The sequence below is a fragment of the Coloeus monedula genome (assembly GCF_965178545.1).
Source record: "Coloeus monedula genome assembly, chromosome: 24".
Lineage (NCBI taxonomy): Eukaryota > Metazoa > Chordata > Aves > Passeriformes > Corvidae > Coloeus > Coloeus monedula.
The window spans coordinates 1,748,742-1,767,738 of NC_138804.1; the positions used below are offsets into that span (position 1 = coordinate 1,748,742).

The following is an 18,997-nucleotide window of genomic DNA, read 5'->3' on the forward strand; positions in this document are numbered from 1 at the left end:
CAGATCTGCCAACATCGCTCAGTTCCACCGTGATCCCCACCGTCCCTCTCGGGGGACATCCAGAGCATCTCTGCACGCACCCATTTCCCTCGTGGGCTGCACACGAGGCCCCTCACGACGGCCCCACGCCACAACGCGTGGGTTTAGGGACAATTTTTTGGTGTCCCAGGGTTGTGGGCTCGGTGCTCGGCTCCTGCCAGAGCCCAGCCCGGTGAGGGTGAGGTGGGACAGGACGGGGCTGGGTGTGAGCAGTGGGGCAGCTGGCGGCCTCCCAGGTGTCCGTCTGGTGCTGGGAGAGGGAAGAGGAGCGTCTGCAGAGCCTGAGTGCGTAATTAGAGCTGTGACTTAATTGGCAGACGGGGGACGCGTGACGGGCGTGGTGTGACTTGAATAGCGATGGGCTGGGGAGGTGGAGGAGGCTCCGCACTGCACGGGAAGCCCGGAGGGGACCAGGGGGACCAGGACACTCCAAAAGGCCTTAGCCAGTGGTGGGAAAGGAGAAGGGACAGGGAAAGGACAAGCACAAGGAGCCAGGGGCAGCCAGGACCTGAACCCCTGGAGGGGACCTCAGTGCATTGGTGACATCCCAGGGCACCTGCTGAGCGTGGCAGATGCCATGGGGTTGGAAAAGAGCAACGTTCCTCCTTTATTTGGAAAGGGGGAAAGGGAAAAAAACAAGGAATTGTGGTGTTAGCTGTGTTCAGCCTCTGGAAAAATACCAGGACACATCAGAAACCCTCCTGTGGGAGCCTGGGAGGCAGCGAGATGACAGGGACCGGCCTTGCCACATCCTCCAGGAGCCACTGGGGCAAAACACTGCCTGTCCTATGTGCTGGGGCCCAGCCTCGGCTCCCTGTCGGCACAGGATGGGGTCCAACCAGGCAGCAAACCCCTGGTTTTGTGAGCCAATCCCTCCATCTCGCTGCTGGGGGACTTGGAATTCCCTCTGCGGAGACAGGGAAGCGCTGCTGCTGTGCTGCTGCTGCCACTGGCAAGGAGGCACATCCTGCTGGGACCTGGGCTTTGTGTTCCCGGAGCTGTTCTGGCATCACCAGCATCGGAACTCGGGGCTTGTGATGCTGCCCCAGGTGTGCAGGCCACGGGGGAAGCGCCGTCAGACGCCTGAGCCCAGCAGTGTCTCCTGCCCAGCCTCCTGTTCCGGTGAGGGAAGGCCCAGGGGAAGCAGCTCCCAGCCTGGAACCACACCCCTGCAGGGCTGTGCCCAAATCCTGCTCCAGTGAGCCCAGCCATCCCTGCAGGGCTGTGCCCAAATCCTGCTCCATCCAGCCCAGCCATCCCTGCAGGGCTGTGCCCAAATCCTGCTCCAGTGAGCCCAGCCATCCCTGCAGGGCTGTGCCCAAATCCTGCTCCTTCCAGCCCAGCCATCCCTGCAGGGCTGTGCCCAAATCCTGCTCCATCCAGCCCAGCGTCCCTGCAGGGCTGTGCCCAAATCCTGCTCCAGTCAGCCCAGCCATCCCTGCAGGGCTGTGCCCAAATCCTGCTCCTTCCAGCCCAGCCATCCCTGCAGGGCTGTGCCTAAATCCTGCTCCAGCTGTGCCCAAATCCTGCTCCATCCAGCCCAGTGTCCCTGCAGGACTGTGCCCAAATCCTGCTCCAGCTGTGCCCAAATCCTGCTCCATCCAGCCCAGCGTCCCTGCAGAGCTGTGCCCAAATCCTGCTCCATCCAGCCCAGCGTTCCTGCAGGGCTGTGCCCAAATCCTGCTCCTTCCAGCCCAGCCATCCCTGCAGGGCTGTGCCCAAATCCTGCTCCTTCCAGCCCAGCCATCCCTGCAGGGCTGTGCCCAAATCCTGCTCCATCCAGCCCAGCCATCCCTGCAGGGCTGTGCCCAAATCCTGCTCCATCCAGCCCAGCCATCCCTGCAGGGCTGTGCCCAAATCCTGCTCCATCCAGCCCAGCCATCCCTGCAGGGCTGTGCCCAAATCCTGCTCCAGCTGTGCCCAAATCCTGCTCCATCCAGCCCAGCGTCCCTGCAGGGCTGTGCCCAAATCCTGCTCCAGCTGTGCCCAAATCCTGCTCCATCCAGCCCAGCGTCCCTGCAGGGCTGTGCCCAAATCCTGCTCCAGCTGTGCCCAAATCCTGCTCCATCCAGCCCAGCCATCCCTGCAGGGCTGTGCCCAAATCCTGCTCCTTCCAGAACCGGATCTGGGGGGGTCCCCCAGGCTCAGTGCAGGCTGAACACCCCCCCTCTCCATCCTGGGGCTCCCGCTCCTCCCCTGCACCTTCTCCAGCACTGAAGTGATGAAATTTTAATCTGCTGCCAGGCAGGAGATGAAAGGGAGGCACCACAGGCCTTTCCCTGGGATGCAGCTGGCACCGCAACGGGGAGCAGCAGCACGGACACGGACACGGACACGGACACGGACACGGACACGGACACTGTGCTGGGGATTGCCATTCCCAGGCTCGGGAAAGAGGGGTGGAACAGCACAGGATTGGCAGGACAAGGGCTGTCCCTGAGGCTTTTTGGTTCTCCCTTGGGTGCCTGTCGCTTGTCCAGGAAGGATCTTTGGGGACATTGGGATCTCCTCTGCATGAGGAGATGCCTCTGCTGGGGGGGTCTCTCACTGTGCCCCCCAAGCACCCCGGTGCCTGTGCACGGCCAGAGGGTCACGGCCGGAGGGAGGGTGCCAGCACCAAGCCCCTCACACCTCGTTCACTCCCCTCTTCATGCAGCTGGATGGATGAGCAGAGAGAACCCATCGGTCCATAAACCAAACCGTAGGGACCAGGCTTGGCATAAATGTGAGGACCCCACTGATGCTCCTGGGAGTCCCCACCACACCCGGGCAGGTGGCAGATGAATATCTGGGACGGACAGACAGAGAGGGACACACAGCCCTGACCCCACCACATCCTACCCCCAGCATGGCCGGCTGCTCCCAGTCAGACCTGTCCGTGGGTGCTGGAATCTGCCACCCGTGCCCAGTGCCACCCATGCCATGTCCAGCCCCTCACAGGGCCAGGACACCTCACTGCTGGTGGGGAGCAGCAGGGGGGGTCACAGCAGGGTCCCCCCTCCAGTGTCGCAGGATCTGGGAGCTGAGCTGGGGACTTGGATTCTGTTCCCATCACCAGCGAGCATCAATCAGAGGGTGCCAGTTAATTAACCTGGAGGCACGGCTAATTCCAGAGGCTCGTCGTGTCCTTTTGCCACGGAATTTAGCGCCTGGTGGCTCGCAGGGGCTGTGTGACACCCCGGCGGTGACATGTCCTCGCTGCTGTGCCCCAGGACTGCTCTCGGCTGGCAGCGGGACCCCCGGTGGCCCGAGCAGCCCCCGGGAGATCTGTGCCGGGACCGCGGCGGGGGCGGGAGGGGCGGCACGGGGAAACCGAGGCAGACACCGGGGCCGTGCTGGGTGGGGGGCCCGAGCCGCCCCCGTCCCGCCGCCCCCGGGGCCGGGGGAGGGCCCGGAGCGGGGCTGCCCGGCGCTGCAGCGGGCGGAGCCGGGGCTCGGCGGGGCCGCCTCCCGGTCGAGCCCAGCCGTACCGTACCGTACCGAACCGAGCCGAGGCGAGCCGGGCGCTGCCGGGCGGAGCGGAGCCCCGCCGAGCCGCGCCGCACCGGGCGGCACCGGGCGGCACCGGGCGGCACCGGGCGGCACCGGGCGGCACCGGCGGTACCGGCAGCACCGGCCCCGGCGCTCTCCGCGGTGCTGAACGGCTCCGCCGCGCCCGCAGGACGCGCCGCCGGCGGGGCCCGGCCCGGCCCGGCCCGGAGCGGCTCGGCCCGGCCCCGAGCGGCCGCGGGGGATGGAGCCCTTCCTCGGCTGCACCGGCGCCGCGCTCCTGCTCTGCTTCAGCTACGCCGGTCTGCGCCCGGTGGAGGCAGGTACGGGCGGCCGGGCCCCGGGAGAGGCTGCCGGGGCTGTGCGGAGGGGGCTCGGTGCGAGGAGAGACCCCCCGGGAGGGAGCAGCGTGAGCGGACAGGGCTGCGCCGAGGGGACGGAGTTTGGGGGCGCCGGGACTTTGCCGGGAATCGGGTGCGGTTTCGGACACGCAGCCCCGCGGCACCGGGCTCGGGCAGCGCCGGGCTCTCGCCCCCGCCGGGTCCCAGCGTGGGCGCCCGCAGCCGGGCATCCCCGGGGAGGGCGGCTCGGGGAGATGTGGAAACGGGGAGAGGGAGCGGAGCCTCTTGCCCAGCGCTGGGCAGGGGGAGATTTTGGGCATCTGAGCAGCGGCCCCGGTTCGTGTCACGGCGCTGAACCGGATCCGAGGGGGGAAAGCCAGGTCTGCTCTGCTGGTGCCACGGGCACGTCAGCTCTGGCAGTGCCCCTTGCCGGCTGTCCAGGGCCCAGCCAGGCTCTGCTGGGAGCCCTGTGAGCGCTGGGGAAGCACCGTGGTCCCACAGGAACCATGGTGGCCCCCCAGGAACCGTCTCTCCAGGGGCACCGCACATCCCAGCCATGCAAACCAGGCCCCTCCGAGCTGAGCAGGTCACCTGAGGTGGGGGATCTTTGGGGAAGGGTGGGCCCTGTGAGCTGGACCTAATTTTGGAGCTACCAGGATGGAGCCAAGTCCACTCTTGCCTGCATTGGCCAGGCTGAGCCTTGGCCCCAGCACCCTCTGTGTGGGTGCAAACTGGGCAGTGCTGGTGGAGCTCCCCAGCCCAAACCAGTCGCGCTCCCAGGCAGCCCAGGGTTGTCTCCTTCGCTGGCTGTAAGATGTTGGTGGAACAGCTGCTTTGATTTGCAGAATGCTGACAGCCAGGATATCTGGCATTCCAGGAGGCTGGGGGTGATTATTAGGGATGCAGAGCTCCAGGGAGTGGAAATTCCTTCGCCCCCCAGCCAGCCCTGGAAGTTGCTGGAGTTACATTCGGCCTCGTCGGGGCTGCAGCAAACCCGGGCTCCCTTCAGCTCTGCCACCCGTCCTTGGCCAGGCATCGGCCTCTGAAGTTGCTGTTTCACAACTGCCAGATCCGGGGAGATTAATGAAACATTCCCAAAGGGAGGGAGCGACGAGGAAAACACCACGGCACAATGGAGGCGTCTGCAATTGTGACAGCACTCGGGGTTTTCTGTAAACTAGGCCATTTCCCTGCTCTTCCTTATCCTTGAATCACCTCGTTTGGCATCTGAGAGTAAACAGGGAGTTGTGTCTCTGCCCATAACCACCTCCTGCTCCTGCCTGGGCCGGGAGGTGTCCGTGCCACGTTCCCGGGAGCTCACGGGGAGCTGTGTGTGAGCCACGCACCCCCCACTGCCTCCTCCTTCTGTGCCACCCATGCCAAGGGTCCTGACGAGCTCTCCCTGCAGCCAGGTGAGGCAGAGAACTTGTGCTGTCCCTGTTTTCCAGAGCAGGAACAGAGGGATGAGGGTACGGAGTGATTTTCCCAAGGTCACACAGAGGTAGCGGCAGCATCACCGCCAGCTCCGTGTCCCCAGCCCTGCCTGATGATGTGGCCACAAGGCCACCAAGGAGGAGTCATTGGAAAAGCCCATGGGGAGGAAATCATTCCCAGGCAGGGATGGAGGCTCCAGGGTCTGTTCCCTTTGGACCCAGAGCTTGTGTGAGTGGGTTTAAAATAATTCCTGTCATGAAAGATTAAAGCTGTTGTTCCCGGGAGGGCACTGGTGCAAATTCCCCCCTGGCAATGCCAGGGCAAGGGCTGGTGGGTGGCACCGAGCACAGGCCCTGCTCTGGATTCAGGGATTTTGGCCAGGCAGGACCATTTTTTGCCAAGGTGACGCCAAGGTGAGGGAGGAGGGGAAGCAGGAGCAGGAGGATGAGGTGGCTGAGAAATAATCTCCACACCAACGCTCTTTGGCGGCCCCCAAATCCCACCCGTGTGGGTGATGCCCTCCCATCATTCCCACTGCTCCAGAGGAAACACTCGGGATGGTTGGCGAGTCAGAAATAGGATTTAATTTGGCCACAGCCTTGCTCTGCCAGCAGCCCCCTCCTCGTTAGGCTGAGCTAACGAAGAGAGGGGGAGCTGGGCTGGGCTGGGGGCACTGCTGAGGGCTCGAAGAGCAGTGGGGTGATGATGGAAGACCCCAAAATAGGCCACGGCCCCTGTGACTTGCAAAGAGCCTCGCTGCCAGGTGCCAGCCCGTAGAGCAGCTCAGTTCAGGTTTATTTTTGTCAGATGGAGAGCAGAGGTGACACACTGCTCAGGTAAAAGCTCCCCTGCCAGCACAGCTCTGGGCCAGCCTTCAGAACCTGGACCTACTCCAGTTTGAGGAGCCCCTTCACAGCTCCCCCACCTCGGCTGCCCAAAAAGGTGCCAAACCCCCCTGACTGGATTCTGGTCTCTACTCAGCTCTGAAGTGTCCTCACCCCCTGAACCACTGCAAACCCCCCTCACCCCCTCCCCAGGAAGCCCCCCCAGCCTCAGGGGGAAGGACAGCAAAGCAAAGGTGACAATCTCACTCCAGGTGCTGATTCCCAGCTTGTCCGAGCTGGATGTGCTCCCCTGAGCCCGGGGAGCTGGGATCACCCACGGGCTGGCAGGATCAGGGCGAGCAACACGCTCAGCACGCTCAAGAGAGCAGGGAAAGGTCTCTCAGCTATTTGGAAAGAACAAAGCAACCCATTCCAGCCCTTTCCCTGCATCCCAGAGGCCGGGGAGATTCCTGGCCGGCTGATGGGGTGGTGTAAGCACTTTATTGATTCCTGTGTTCGGCGTAGGAGGGATTTAATTGGGATGTGGAGGTTTCTAACCCCGGTGTCAGGCTCTCAGCAGGGATGGTGCTGGGAGAGGCAGCCAAGGTTGAGCTATCCTCTTCCAAACGCTGTCTCCTGCTGGGAATATGCTTGTGGAAAAGGGAGATTCCTCCCAGAGAGGTGTGTTTGCAGATATTAAGCGTGCATTCTGTGGCAGGGTCCTCCACAGAGTGTCATCCGTGTCCTGGTCCTGGATACATCCTCACCCTTTGCTAAATAAACTCTTGCTGGTTTATGAAGTGCCCAGAGGATGGATTAGGGCCTGGATCGAGCATAATTCAGTTAAAAGCAGAAATGTATTGAGCAATGAAGCTGCAAATCTTTATGTGGGCAGTAAAAAACGGGATACAAGAGCAGAGCCGGGCTGGGAGCAGGCAGCAAAATCCTGGGAGAGGTCTGGTGCCAGCAGGAAATTCCCAGGCTTCCTCACCCCCTCTGACTTCTCTGATACGACAGAGGTGTGGGATAAGAGGAGCTAGAAAAGCCCGTGGCACCCAGTTCTTTGTGGATATTTGGGTCCTGCATAAAACATGTCACGATGGCAACGACTCTGCTCCGAGTTGGCAGCATTTAAACCCAAACCGTGGCACTGGGGAGACCCAAGAGAATCCTGCCTGTCTTTGGGTCTCTCCAAGGTAGAAATATCCCTTCCTTCTGCCCTGAGGAACTCTCAGTAGCTGGCTGGCCACAGTCTCTGTGCTCCCTGGCAGCATTTCCAGCGGCACATTTGGGCAGCTGCTCCCTGGGGAATCAGCCACGGAGCCAAGGGGTGGGCAGGAGGGGGCTGGGGGCCTATTAATATCCCATTTTTATGGGGAAGTGGGCGGTCAGTAGGAAATAATTGCCTCTTTCCCAGCTGAAGAACCACCAGTTGGCCTCTCTGCTCTTTGAAATCGCTGGATCTTTGCAAACAGCTCCGCTTCCCGTGGGGCTGGGAGCGGGACGGGCCCTGCTCCCACACATTCCCCATGGGGCTCCCTTCATTAAAACCCTCGGGAACGCTGAGCAATGTGCCAGCCCTTCCTACACAACCCATAAAACCCACAAGCAATTACATCCACGGATGGGATCCATGCTGGGAGAGCACAGAGAGGCTCAGAGAAGCAGCAAAAGCAGCTCTGTGTGAATCCAAAGTCAGGGAAAAGGCAGCGGGGCTGGCAGAAAACATCACACGGGTTTAGGGTTGTTCCTTTCGGGTCGTGCCCTTCCATCTCCTGCATCTGCAGGGAAGGTTGTGGTGCAGGAATCAAGAGTCACTGGGCATCAAGGCTGGAATTCACTGCTTTGTGCAGGGAAGGGCAGCTGGAAAGCACGGGCTGAGCTGCTTCAGAGCCTCAGCTCACCAGACCATGTCTCTGGGGCTCTGAGGCAGCTCAGCTCAGCCCTTCCCAGCAGGGAAGGAGCTGCTTGGGAGAGGAGCTGAGTGACTTGGAAAATGCTGGGACTACAGCACAGCCTCAGCCATGCAGGATGCAACTCCCAGCACCTCCACATGACCCGAGTTTCTGGGAAAGGTGAATTCAGAAGGGGGTTTTGGGGTTTGAGTCCTTTGGCTGGGGAGATAAATCCAGGAACGTGCTCTAATTCCAGACCTATAGCCTGGACTTGGCTGGCCTGAGGTGACCCCCAAGGGTGTGACATTTCCACAGGTTCTTCCTTTCCTTCAGTGCTGCCTATAGGATCCTATAGGACACCCCAGGGTTTGGACACCCCAATATTCAGCATCCCCAGCCCCCACATTCCCAGCTGACAGCTGGATTTATGGACACAAATCTTCTCCCTGCTCTTTTTCCCTCTCACCCCATCCATGCTACAGCTCCCATGGGGAAGCCAACTCACAGGGAAGTGCGTGGGCTCCTCTTCCTCGTGCCAGGTGTGCCCATAACGAAGCCAGGGATGAGTTGTAAAGTGTGCGGGGGGTTCCTCTCTCTCCAATTAAAGTCCAACAATAACGAGGAAAACATTTAATGGGAGGCTGGGAGGGGTTCTCAGCATCGGGAAGGGATTCAGGATCATCTCCACGGCTCAGGATTTCTTGGTGCACAGAGGAGGCTCCGACCTGCTCCTGCCAGAAGGGCCCCAGGGGCGGCGGAGTAGGAGAGGGCTGGGACACGAGGGCCTGGGGGATGGAAGATTTCGGACTCTGTGGGAAGGAAACGAGATGGGATTTTAGAAATCCTCGGGTTTTTAAGCTGCCATTCGCATTTTAAATTCCCGATTTCAGCCTAAATCACCAGGGTTTCCCTTAATGAGGGGTGGAGTGATTTCTGCTGACATGAAAATGAGAATATTTTTCCATCCAAATTCGGTCAAGCAGATCCTCTGCCAGTTTGCAGGGTGGGATTTGCTAAACCAGGAATTCTGCACCATTCCCTCACGGAGCAGACAGGGAATGTGCTGCCCTGGAGTAAACAGGCACGAGAAAGACTTGATCCACAACCCATTCCCTGCCATCCCTGCAGCATTCCCACCCTCTGTGCCCGCTCCCAGAACACCAGCAGCTTTCCTGGCTGCCACAGGCACAGAAGCAAAGTTTCCAGGAGTTGCACATGACTCCAGAAGGAAGCAAAAACTTGGATTTGGCACCTCAAGGCCCTGCCTGAGCTGCCGACCCCCTGCAGCCAGCTGGGAAATTACAGGAATTACACTTCTTCCACCTGATCTCAGCCAGGCTGGCACTAACAAAGAGCTGCAACAGGGCCAGGGAGCCAAAAGTCGTGTGGAATATCTTGGAATGGTGTTTTAGATCTTAGGAAGTCATGATCTCATCATTTCATCTCCTGGGAACGGGGAGAAAAGCAACCTCACGGATGAAAATTGTGCTTCCAAATGATCCCTGCAGCTCTGGGAGCAGGAAATTCATTTTCCTGGGTTTGTATTTCTGTCAAACAGAGTTTAATTCTCTTTTTAGCGTTTTTATGCTGGTTTGACACCACTGATCTGGGTGTAGCTACTCCTGATCTGTGGCAGTGCAAGGGAAGGCACACTGGGATCTGCTGTCCCAGATTCCAGGATTTTAGAGCTGCTGACTTCACTACCCCATCCCTCTCTCAGGTATTCCTATAAACAGGGGTTCTAGAATGTTCCTGACCACCCACTCCAGGTGATTTCTCCCTCACTTCCATCCAGATTCCAGTTTTGGAGGCTTCAAGCTCTGGGTTTCAGCTTTGCCGAGTGCTTCCCTCCTGCCTCACAGCTCTCCACCCTCTCCCACCACTTCCCAGAAGAGTTTTTTGCTCTCCTCCAGCTCTTCAAGGTCTTCCCAACTCCCCCACATCTTCTGCCATCAGGAAACTCGGACACCTTTTATGCTGTGCCTCCCTCAAGGTCACAAATTTCAACAGGCACCCGGGCACTCCGAGTGCCGTTCCCTTTTCCCAGCTTTTTCCATGATCTCTGCTCTCTGTTCCTGTGGGGTTAATTCATCTCTTTTCAAAGGCCTCCTCCAACTGAAGCTGGGTAAGTCAGTGGTAGCTCCTAAAAAAAAATTATTTCACTCCTAAAAATATCCAGGGAAGACAACCACGCCGGGATCGAGCGGTGCAGCCGGGAAGGGCGAAGTGCTCGGCTGCAGCTGGAGACTGTTTTGTCTCCCATCCCTCAACTCCGTCATGTCCTCCGTATGTTCCAGCAAAAATTCATCAGGCATGACTCACAGACCTTCCCTGTGCACATTCCTGTCTGCTGACCGCCCCTTCCTAAAATTAGACTCGACTTTTGTTGGTTCAGTCACGGGGGAAGGTGAGGAGCTGCAGACCCACGTCCCTTCCTGGTGTCACAGCCGGGTTTGGAAGGGTTTTTTCCAGGATGGGGAGGATAATCTGTCTCCCTCCTCAGCTTGTCCTTGGCCCTGCTGCTGCAGGATGATGAGTGTTCCTGTTCTCCAAGAGGACAGATGGGGAATTCTGCCTCATTCCATGAGGGCCAGGCCCTGGGAGATGAGAATGCTCTGGGTCAGTGCTGACTCCATCATTACTCCAGAGAGGAATGACATCCCTCTGTGGAATCACAGAGATTTGCTGCTCCTCCTAAAGTCCCAAATTTGTGTGAATTCAGCCATTCAGTGACTTTTTTTCTCACTGAGGGATTCACTAGAATCAGTCTGGCTCGAATGGCTTGTCCAGACATCCCATTCCTAAGGGTCTCCCTGCTGGCTGTGAAAGGAATAAGGGATCGCTGTGCCAAGTGACCTTCAGCTGGGGAATTCTGTGCTCCTGTTATTCCTCTGTTCCCGAGGGAACATTCACCAGGAGTGATGTCAGACACTGACACTCCAGCTTGAATATTTTCAGCCCCATCTGGGCGGCTGGGAATGACCATAAATCCAACAAGTGTCACTGGAGAGGGGCACAAGTGCATCCCTCTTGTACTGGTGACCCGTCCCAGCCCCAAAGGGGTGGTTATAATGATGTAAAAGTATTAATTGCTTATAAAAGTCAGACTAAAACGACTCTTCTTCACCTTACTGACTCCCTGGAGCTAATCAGCATTCACTGCTTTGGGATCAGGGCACAAGCTGAAGATTGTGAATTAAATTTGACCAGGGGAGCAGCAACAGAGTCCAGCTGGAAGGGCTGTGCCAAGGCTGGGAGGTAAAACCTTCCCTCGAGATGCCAGGATGGGCTTTGGACTGGGCAGCTCCCTCGGGAAGAGGCTCCTGGGGAGGGTGTGCAAGAGCCCAGCTCTCCTTGGCAAGGCTGGGGCCATCCTGCTGGAAATGCAGCTGCCTCTGGAATTGGGAATAAACACAGAGCCTCAGGCTCCTGCTTTCCTGGCCTGCCCTTCCCACATTTCAATACCCACCGGAGCCGTGGCAGCGTGTCCTGGCAGCTCCAAGTTGATGCTGGCTGGATGTGCTCCCACATCAGCCACAAAACGTTGTAGGGAACATTTCCTGCCAGGCTCACAGGGAAAAGTAAAAGAAACTCTCCTGGTTACTCCACTCCCGCGTTTCAAACCTCCAGAGTGCTCATCAAAGCATTCCTTCTGTGTGCACTTCCAAGGCAGAGCTGGAATTTCCTCCCAGCTGTCACTGTCAGACTGTAATAGGGAACAACAGGGAAAAACATGGCTGGGGAGGATGGGATGAATGAGCTGCTCAGGGCTCGGCTGTGGTGTTCAAGAAACTCTTCCCAAGGGTCAGGTATTTCACACATGGAAACCTTGGAAGGCACAGAAGGATCAGCCAATGCCACCCCCTGCCGTGGGCAGGGACACTTTGCACTAGCCCAGGTTGCTCCTTGGACACTTCCAGGGATGAGGCAGCCACAGCTTCTCTGGGCAACGTCCACCACCCTCCCAGGGAAGGATTTCTTGCCCATATTTAACTTAAAGTTCCCCTCTGTTAGTTTGAATCCATGTTGAATGTAACTCATACTCTCTGTTGACATCTCCTAGAACCTCCTGGGAAGTGACACCTGGAGTACCTGCAATTTCCAGGTCACATATCCAAAATGGACCCTGAGGAAGGTCCTTTTGTGTTCCTTTCCTTGCCCTCACTGTGCCTCCTGCCCCTGTAAAGGCTCTGCTCTCCCTCCTTGCAGACAGCCCATCGGCTCCAGTAAATGTCACAGTCAAACACCTGAAAGCCAACTCGGCCGTGGTCACTTGGGATGTCCTGGAAGACGAAGTTGTCATTGGATTTGCAATTTCCCAGCAGGTACCGTGCCTAGAATTACCCATTTTCAGCCATGTCCATCTCCTCCCCAGGTCCCTTCCATTCCCAAACCCTCCAGCTGCAGTTTAAGCCCATTCCTTCTCGTCCTGTCCCTCGTGGTCCGAGAGGGGATTTGGCTCCCCGTCCTCTTTGCAGCGGCGCTTTGCGTGTTGGTGGCTGCAGAGAGGGAAGGATCCCGATGGTTTCTCCACATCCACGTGGTGGGCAGGGCAGGAATCAGTGGCCTTAGGTGACAGCAGTGCACACGGGAGGCCTCTCCACCACTCTGTGCTCTCCTCTCTCGGCTTCCAGAAGAAGGACGTGCGGATGCTGCGCTTCATCCAGGAGGTGAACACCACCACCCGCTCCTGTGCCCTCTGGGACCTAGAGGAAGACACTGAGTACATTGTGCATGTCCAATCCATCAGCATCCAAGGCCAGAGCCCTGCTAGTGAGCCAGTCCTCTTCAAGACCCCCAGGGAAGCTGAGAAACTAGCCTCTAAAAATAAAGGCAAGTGTGGGTGAGTTCCTACGTGGCCCCTGGGACACAGGGCTCCGCAGAGAGGAACAGGATCCTGTGTGGTGAGAGGAGCTGGGAGAAACCCTGTGGGATAAACACACTCCTGGGGCTGAGTGTCCTCTCAGGATGTGCTGAGGGTGCCCAGCAGACAAAGCTGGAGGGGGCACAAGGTGACAGGGAGATGCTGCTGGAGGTGGCTGCTCCTTTCTCCCATTTCAGATGAGATTTAACAAAGTGACAAGGAGAAGGTTTCCAGCTCTGTGTCCTGCTCCCTACAAGTGGAGAATGCTGGGGCAAATTCCTGGCCAGCCTGTGAACTCACGTGGAACCAGCACTGGGCACACCACTGTGCTCACAGAGCACTTATGGGATTCACAGAGCTTCCTGTACTTGGATTTCAGGGCAAAAAAAAACCCCAGAGGCTCCCACTTTTCTTACATTTTCAATATTTCTGCCAAATCACAGAGAGCTGAGGTTGGGAGGGACTTCTTGAGATCACCCAGGCAGGGTCAGGCAGAGCAGGATCACTCCCAGCTGGGTTTTCAATATCTCCATGCAGAAAATCAGGCACTTCCTCACTGGCAACTCCTTCACTTGTTCCTCTTTAGCCAAACCAGGCTGATGAGGGTTTTCTGTCAGCAAGAATCCTGCTCCAAAGAGGGCCTGGCAGTGCAGGGCTGTGGGGACACACAGGTCCCTCCCTGCCTGCTGAAGCCCCAGCCTTTTCCAGGGCTTTTGGCCGTGGTTCTGAGGACGTGAGTTCTCGACTCTCTTTATTAAACTGATTTGGAGGCTGTAAATCCTGAATTACTGTTTATCTGCAAGCACTAAGAGGAGCACTGCTCCTTTCCTGGGGGCCTGAACTGTAATCTTCTTAATGCTTTGAAGGCAAGGAGGCGAATTACGCCCTGCAAAAAGGCTCCGCTCGTTTCTGAATCCCAGAGCTCCGCTGAGAAATATCCTGCCAGGCTCTCCACGCTGCTGAGCTGCAACTGCTGGAGCATGCAAGGCTTTGTGACAGGTGCAGATGGCACTAACAGGGACAGGGACAGCAGAGAGAGCAGCCACGGGGACAGATGACATGTGGGCTCACCCCGTGGCAGCCGCCTGTTGAGCCCCGTCCCCTCGGGATGTCACAGAAGCACAGGATGAATCCCACAATCCCAGACTGGTTTGGGTTGGAAGGGACATAAAGTTCATCCCATTCCACTCCCTGCCACAGGCAGAGACACCTTCCACTATCCCAGGCTGCTCCAAGCCCTGTCCAACCTGGCCTTGGACACTTCCAGGGATCCAGGGGCAGCCACAGCTGCTCTGGGCCTCCCCATCCTTACAGGGAGGAATTCCTTCCTAAATCCTAACCCCAGTGCCCTAAGGAGTCTCGGGACTCTCTCCCTGCTGGCTCTGCCCCCTGCCACCCCTGACTGGGGTCGGGGGTGCTGCTAAAGCAGGGTCTGAGCCGGGTTTTGGGTCTCACGGTGTCTCTTTCCCCTTGTGCAGATGAGGTGACAATGAAGGAGATGGCGAAGAAAAACCAACAGCTGCGAGCGGGGGAAATTCTCATCATTGTTGTGGTGTTGTTTATGTGGGCAGGTCAGTGCAACCTCTCTGTCAGAAGTGTGTCATATCCATGGGATATCCCTCAGGAATGCCTGGCTGCACGTGGAATCACGGAAAAACCTGGGAAGAAACCCTTCCCCCCACAAAAAGTGCGGAGCTCTCAGCTGTAAGGGCACCTCAGGTTGGGCTTTGCACCTCAAGTTTGGTCCACCAGGAAGTAGAAAATGGATTTGATGGAAGCAATTCCCTATGGCTAATCCTGTAATCTCATTTTTTTCCAGACTGCCCTGATTATGATGCCCTCAGCCACAGAATCATGGAATGGTTTGGGCTGGAAGGGACATAAAGATAATTTTGTTCCACCCCAACCTTCCACCAGACCAGGTTGCTTCAAGCCCTGTCCTGGAACGTTTCCAGATATCCAAATATCCAACAGGATATGCCTTGAGTCCTTCAGATATTCCAGGTTGCAGTAAATTTCTGGATATTATATGACTCCAGTGCTCAGGCAAAACAGATTTTAAGAGTCTTGCTCACCACACCCATTATTTCTATTTCTATTTTTTTTTTTTTTACTTTTAGTTTTATTTTTTATTTATAAATTTTACACAGAAGGGGATGGAGGAATCCAGGTGACACTGAATCAGCTCCATGTAAAATATTGGGGTTTTTTGCCCTTATTTGCATCTCCAGAGACCGGACAGCAAATTATTCCTAAAGCCAATAACCACATGAAAACCTAAAAGAAATGAGAAGATTTCCAGAACCTCTAGGCCATGTTTTTTTCCCAGCATTTATGCCATGTTTTAGTTGTGCACATCCCAATTTCAATGCCCTGCCAGGGAAAATAATCATGAATAATTACATGGGGTGACTGAAAACTGATTCAGCTCCCGCTGGAGAATAATCTGAGACTCGGATCAGCTGGGAACAAAGAATTTGCTAATCCCACAATTTCCCTTCCAGACAAATTACTTGCATTTAAAAAGGAAAAGGGGTGTGAGGAGAATCTCTCTTCACAAGTCTCAATGCACAAAAACCTCCTTCCAGCTTTTAACCTGTCCTGTGTGACCATGTTTGGCCAAATCCAAATGGAACCAGTCCAAACCAGAGCTCTGGATTGAGCCGAACCCCAGCTCTTGTGTTTCTGGCAATTTTCATGTCTTTGTGCCTCAGTTTTACCCACGAAAATCACACAAGGTGTGGCTGTGGCAGACGTTAACGCCTTTTCTCCTGGAATCAGCCATTTATCCACATTCCCAAGGAAAGAATTTGGGCCACTGTGTTTATCAGTAAAGCCTGGAGGCAACTGCCACACTCACTTTAGAGAGCAGTTTGTGATGTGCTGCTGGAAGACTTAAATATATTTCGCTATTAAGGAAGATTTTTCAGGGAGGGAAAAGCAGCATCTGCCAGCATCTACTTCACCGACGTGTCTGGAATGTGCAGGCAGAGATGTTATTTGGTCCAAACATCACATAAAAGCTTCTCAGACAGACATTTGCAGTCATCTTACGTGCCACGGCTGCCCCTGCTTCCCTCTCCACGTGCCTGGCTGTGTGGGGGAGGAAATTTCCGCTGGCAGCTTGTGCTGCTGCCCATTCGCAGGTGCTGGCAGCTCCAGAACGTGCCTCTCCTCTGGCAGCTCCAGCTCCTTCTCCTCCCTCCAGAGGACAGGGATCAGAGGACACGTTAGCACCGGGCACAAATTCCAGGAGCTCCTGTGCTCGCTGAACCGCGGGGCTTGGTGTTGGTCGAGGTCCAAAATGCAGGGTTTAAAACACTTCGTAACAGCGAGGCTGGGATATAATTAATCTTCTGTCGTCCTGTCTAACTAGTTTAGCATGGAATTAGGGGAAGGGAAGAGCCAGAGGGCTGCCCGGCTGTGGGATGGGAGGAACTGGGAACGCTGCTGAGGCCGGCCAGAAGGGATCTGTGATCTCTGCAGGCTGCTGAGCCCGTTTGTGTGATGATGGCCGATGCTTTCTCCCGTCAGGGGTGATCGCCCTGTTCTGCAGACAGTACGATATCATCAAAGATAACGAGCCAAACAACAGCAAGGAGAAAGCCAAGAGCGCCTCGGAGAACAGCACTCCCGAGCACCAGGGCGGGGGCCTCCTGCGCAGCAAGGTGAGAGCTGCGGGCAGGGAACACAAGGGATTTGTGTTAAATCACCCCCCCAAAAAAAAGCCTCTGTTCAAAATCCTCCCTTCCCCCCCCCGCCACCAGCCGGGATGAGGGAAGGGAACACCCTCCACACCCACGGCTCTGCTGATCAGGACGGCAGCGCTTCACTCCCACCTCCTGGATCCTGCGGGGCCGTGAGAAATCAGATTTCAAGCCACGTTTCTGGATTATCTGAGCATCTCTCTGGAGAGGAGAAAAGAAAAAGAGTTCCTTGGGTCCTCCCAGAGCAGCCCTGGCGTGGCACGTGGCAAAGAGGATGTTGCTCTTGTAATTAACTGGAGAGTTAATCGGCAGGAGCGAGGATGGTAACACGCACGACGTGGAAAGTGTAAATAGGTCAAGGCTTTAATTTATACTAATGTACTTCAATTAATTTCACTTCCTCGTGTTTCTGGTCACATCCCTGCTATATTTATTTAGTACTTGAAACAATTCACTGATTTACGATGGTCCAGAAGCAGCAATGAACCCCACAAGCCTAAAACCTCAACTCTGACCTTTCTTCGTCATCACGAGGGGGTGGGAACGAGAATTTTCACAAAACACGACCAGCACTGAGCTCTGATGTGATTTTTCCCTTCTATGCATCCCTTTTTTTCTTTGTTTTCTCTCCTAGTTTCCAAAAAACAAGCCCTCAGTGAACATCATTGAAGCATGACAGCCTGACGCCCGAGAGATGGACTCCATCCCTCACTCTCACTCTCTGCCTCTGAGCCGTGATGACTGGGGAGGTGAAACGTTGTGGTCAGAGCAATTTGGAAAACAAGACCTCCTGATTGTCACTCGCTGGCATCCACCTCCTCATCTGTGTTCTGCAAAACATCTGGCCAGGAAGGGAAATCCTGCCCCAAAAAAAAAACCCCCATGACGCCCAAACAAAGAAGACGGAGAAGAATCAGCGCTGCCGGAGCGATCCGTGACTCGCGAATCACCTGGGCTGGAGCGATGGTCTCCCACGCTCCTTTCCACCCTCACACTCCGTCTTCTGGGACAGTTTTCCTGGTTTTAGGAATGCACAAGGTTCTGTTGTGTCTTTCTCTGGTCTCACTGTCACTCCATCCTGGCGGTATTCCCAGGCATCAGGCACGTCCCTCTCCGAGCAGGAACGGAGGGAAGCTCATCGCAAACACCACCGAGAAGCCAAATTTTGGCTGCTGTGTGCTCGGGCCTTGCTTCGTTCATCAATGTGTGTCGTGTAACACGTCTTGCAGGTGGGTTTTTCTAACAAAAACAAGAAAAAAAAGGCATCCCCCAGTTTCCATTCCCACCAGGAGAACTTCCCTCTGGTTGTTCTCCAGCCAGGCTGCAGCACATTCTCCACTGTTGCTGTCTCTCCTATCTCACACTGGTGCTCTTCACCTCAGAAATAATCGGGGAACGCTGAGGCACAGACCAACATGAGGGGACACCAGAAGCTGTTATTTAGCTTCCAGGAGAATTTCAACCATTTTCTTCGTGGTGTTTTCAGCTGGGCCTGAGTCCACCACCAGTGGGATAAAAGGTCCATAAAAAATGTAGCCAGTCAGCAAAAAAAAAAATAGACAAAACACCTGATGATACCGGTTGCTATGCAAGGTCTCCAGGGGCAAGAGCTGTTTATTGTGGAAGGCTCTGGCCTGAAGGGCCTTTTTCTGAGGGCTTAAGTTCTTAAAATGCTTCTTTTAGTAATGTTTCTGTGTGGGAAGGGCTGGTTCTCCTCACACATCCTGCCTGCGCTGTTCTGGTGACGTTGGAATGGCAGGAGTCTGCTGGAGATAGTCCTTCCCAAAACGGGATGAGGGTGGATGGATGGATGGATGGATAGATGGGAAAGGGGCTGGGGTTCTCCTCTCTCTTAGGAAGTGCTTGATGTTTGTAAGCTGACAGGATCCCTGGGGATTGCTGGTGCTCTGGAAAGCTGGTAGATGCAGGACCATCACATGAAAAAGATTTACTCTTTCTAGTGTGCCATGGGGTATCTGTATTTATTTAACTCCTCCACAAGATCACTCCATATGCACTAGGGGATGAGGCAGGATCCGACTCGTTTCCATCAAATGCCAACAGAGCTTGGCCTGAGGAAGGTTTGGAACTTGTCACAACAAACCTGCACTCAGAGGAGCCTGGGTTGGGAGTCCCTGCAGAGGAACAGCCTGGCAGTGAGGAGCTGCCATCTCTCCTCTTCTGCTGTCACCAACCTTTCCCAAAGAGCTGCTTTGGGAGAAAGGCACTGGGAAGTTCACCTGCAGATGTGCTGGTCTCAGCCAGGCCAACCCCAAAGGTGTCTCCAGTGGATCCTTTGCCTGAACATACTCTTCCATCACCAAGAAGGAGAGGTCACCACCTCTGATACAGACAGAGCAATAAACATTTTATAATGTACAATAAAAGATTAAAGGCATCTCTT

The 18,997-nt window shown here is 55.9% G+C and overlaps 1 protein-coding gene across 1 annotated transcript; it reads left to right on the forward strand.

Annotated features, from left to right (window-relative positions):
* Positions 1-3,772: 3,772 nt before the first annotated feature.
* On the forward strand, positions 3,773-17,949 carry FNDC5 (fibronectin type III domain containing 5; the record flags this gene model as incomplete). The annotated part of the gene is made up of 6 exons (XM_082296572.1): positions 3,773-3,851; positions 12,232-12,347; positions 12,657-12,861; positions 14,365-14,457; positions 16,421-16,554; positions 17,228-17,949. 6 exons carry the CDS (start codon positions 3,773-3,775, stop codon positions 17,267-17,269), a joined length of 669 nt encoding a protein of 222 aa, XP_082152698.1. The 3' UTR covers positions 17,270-17,949.
* Between the last annotated feature and the right edge of the window lie 1,048 nt (positions 17,950-18,997).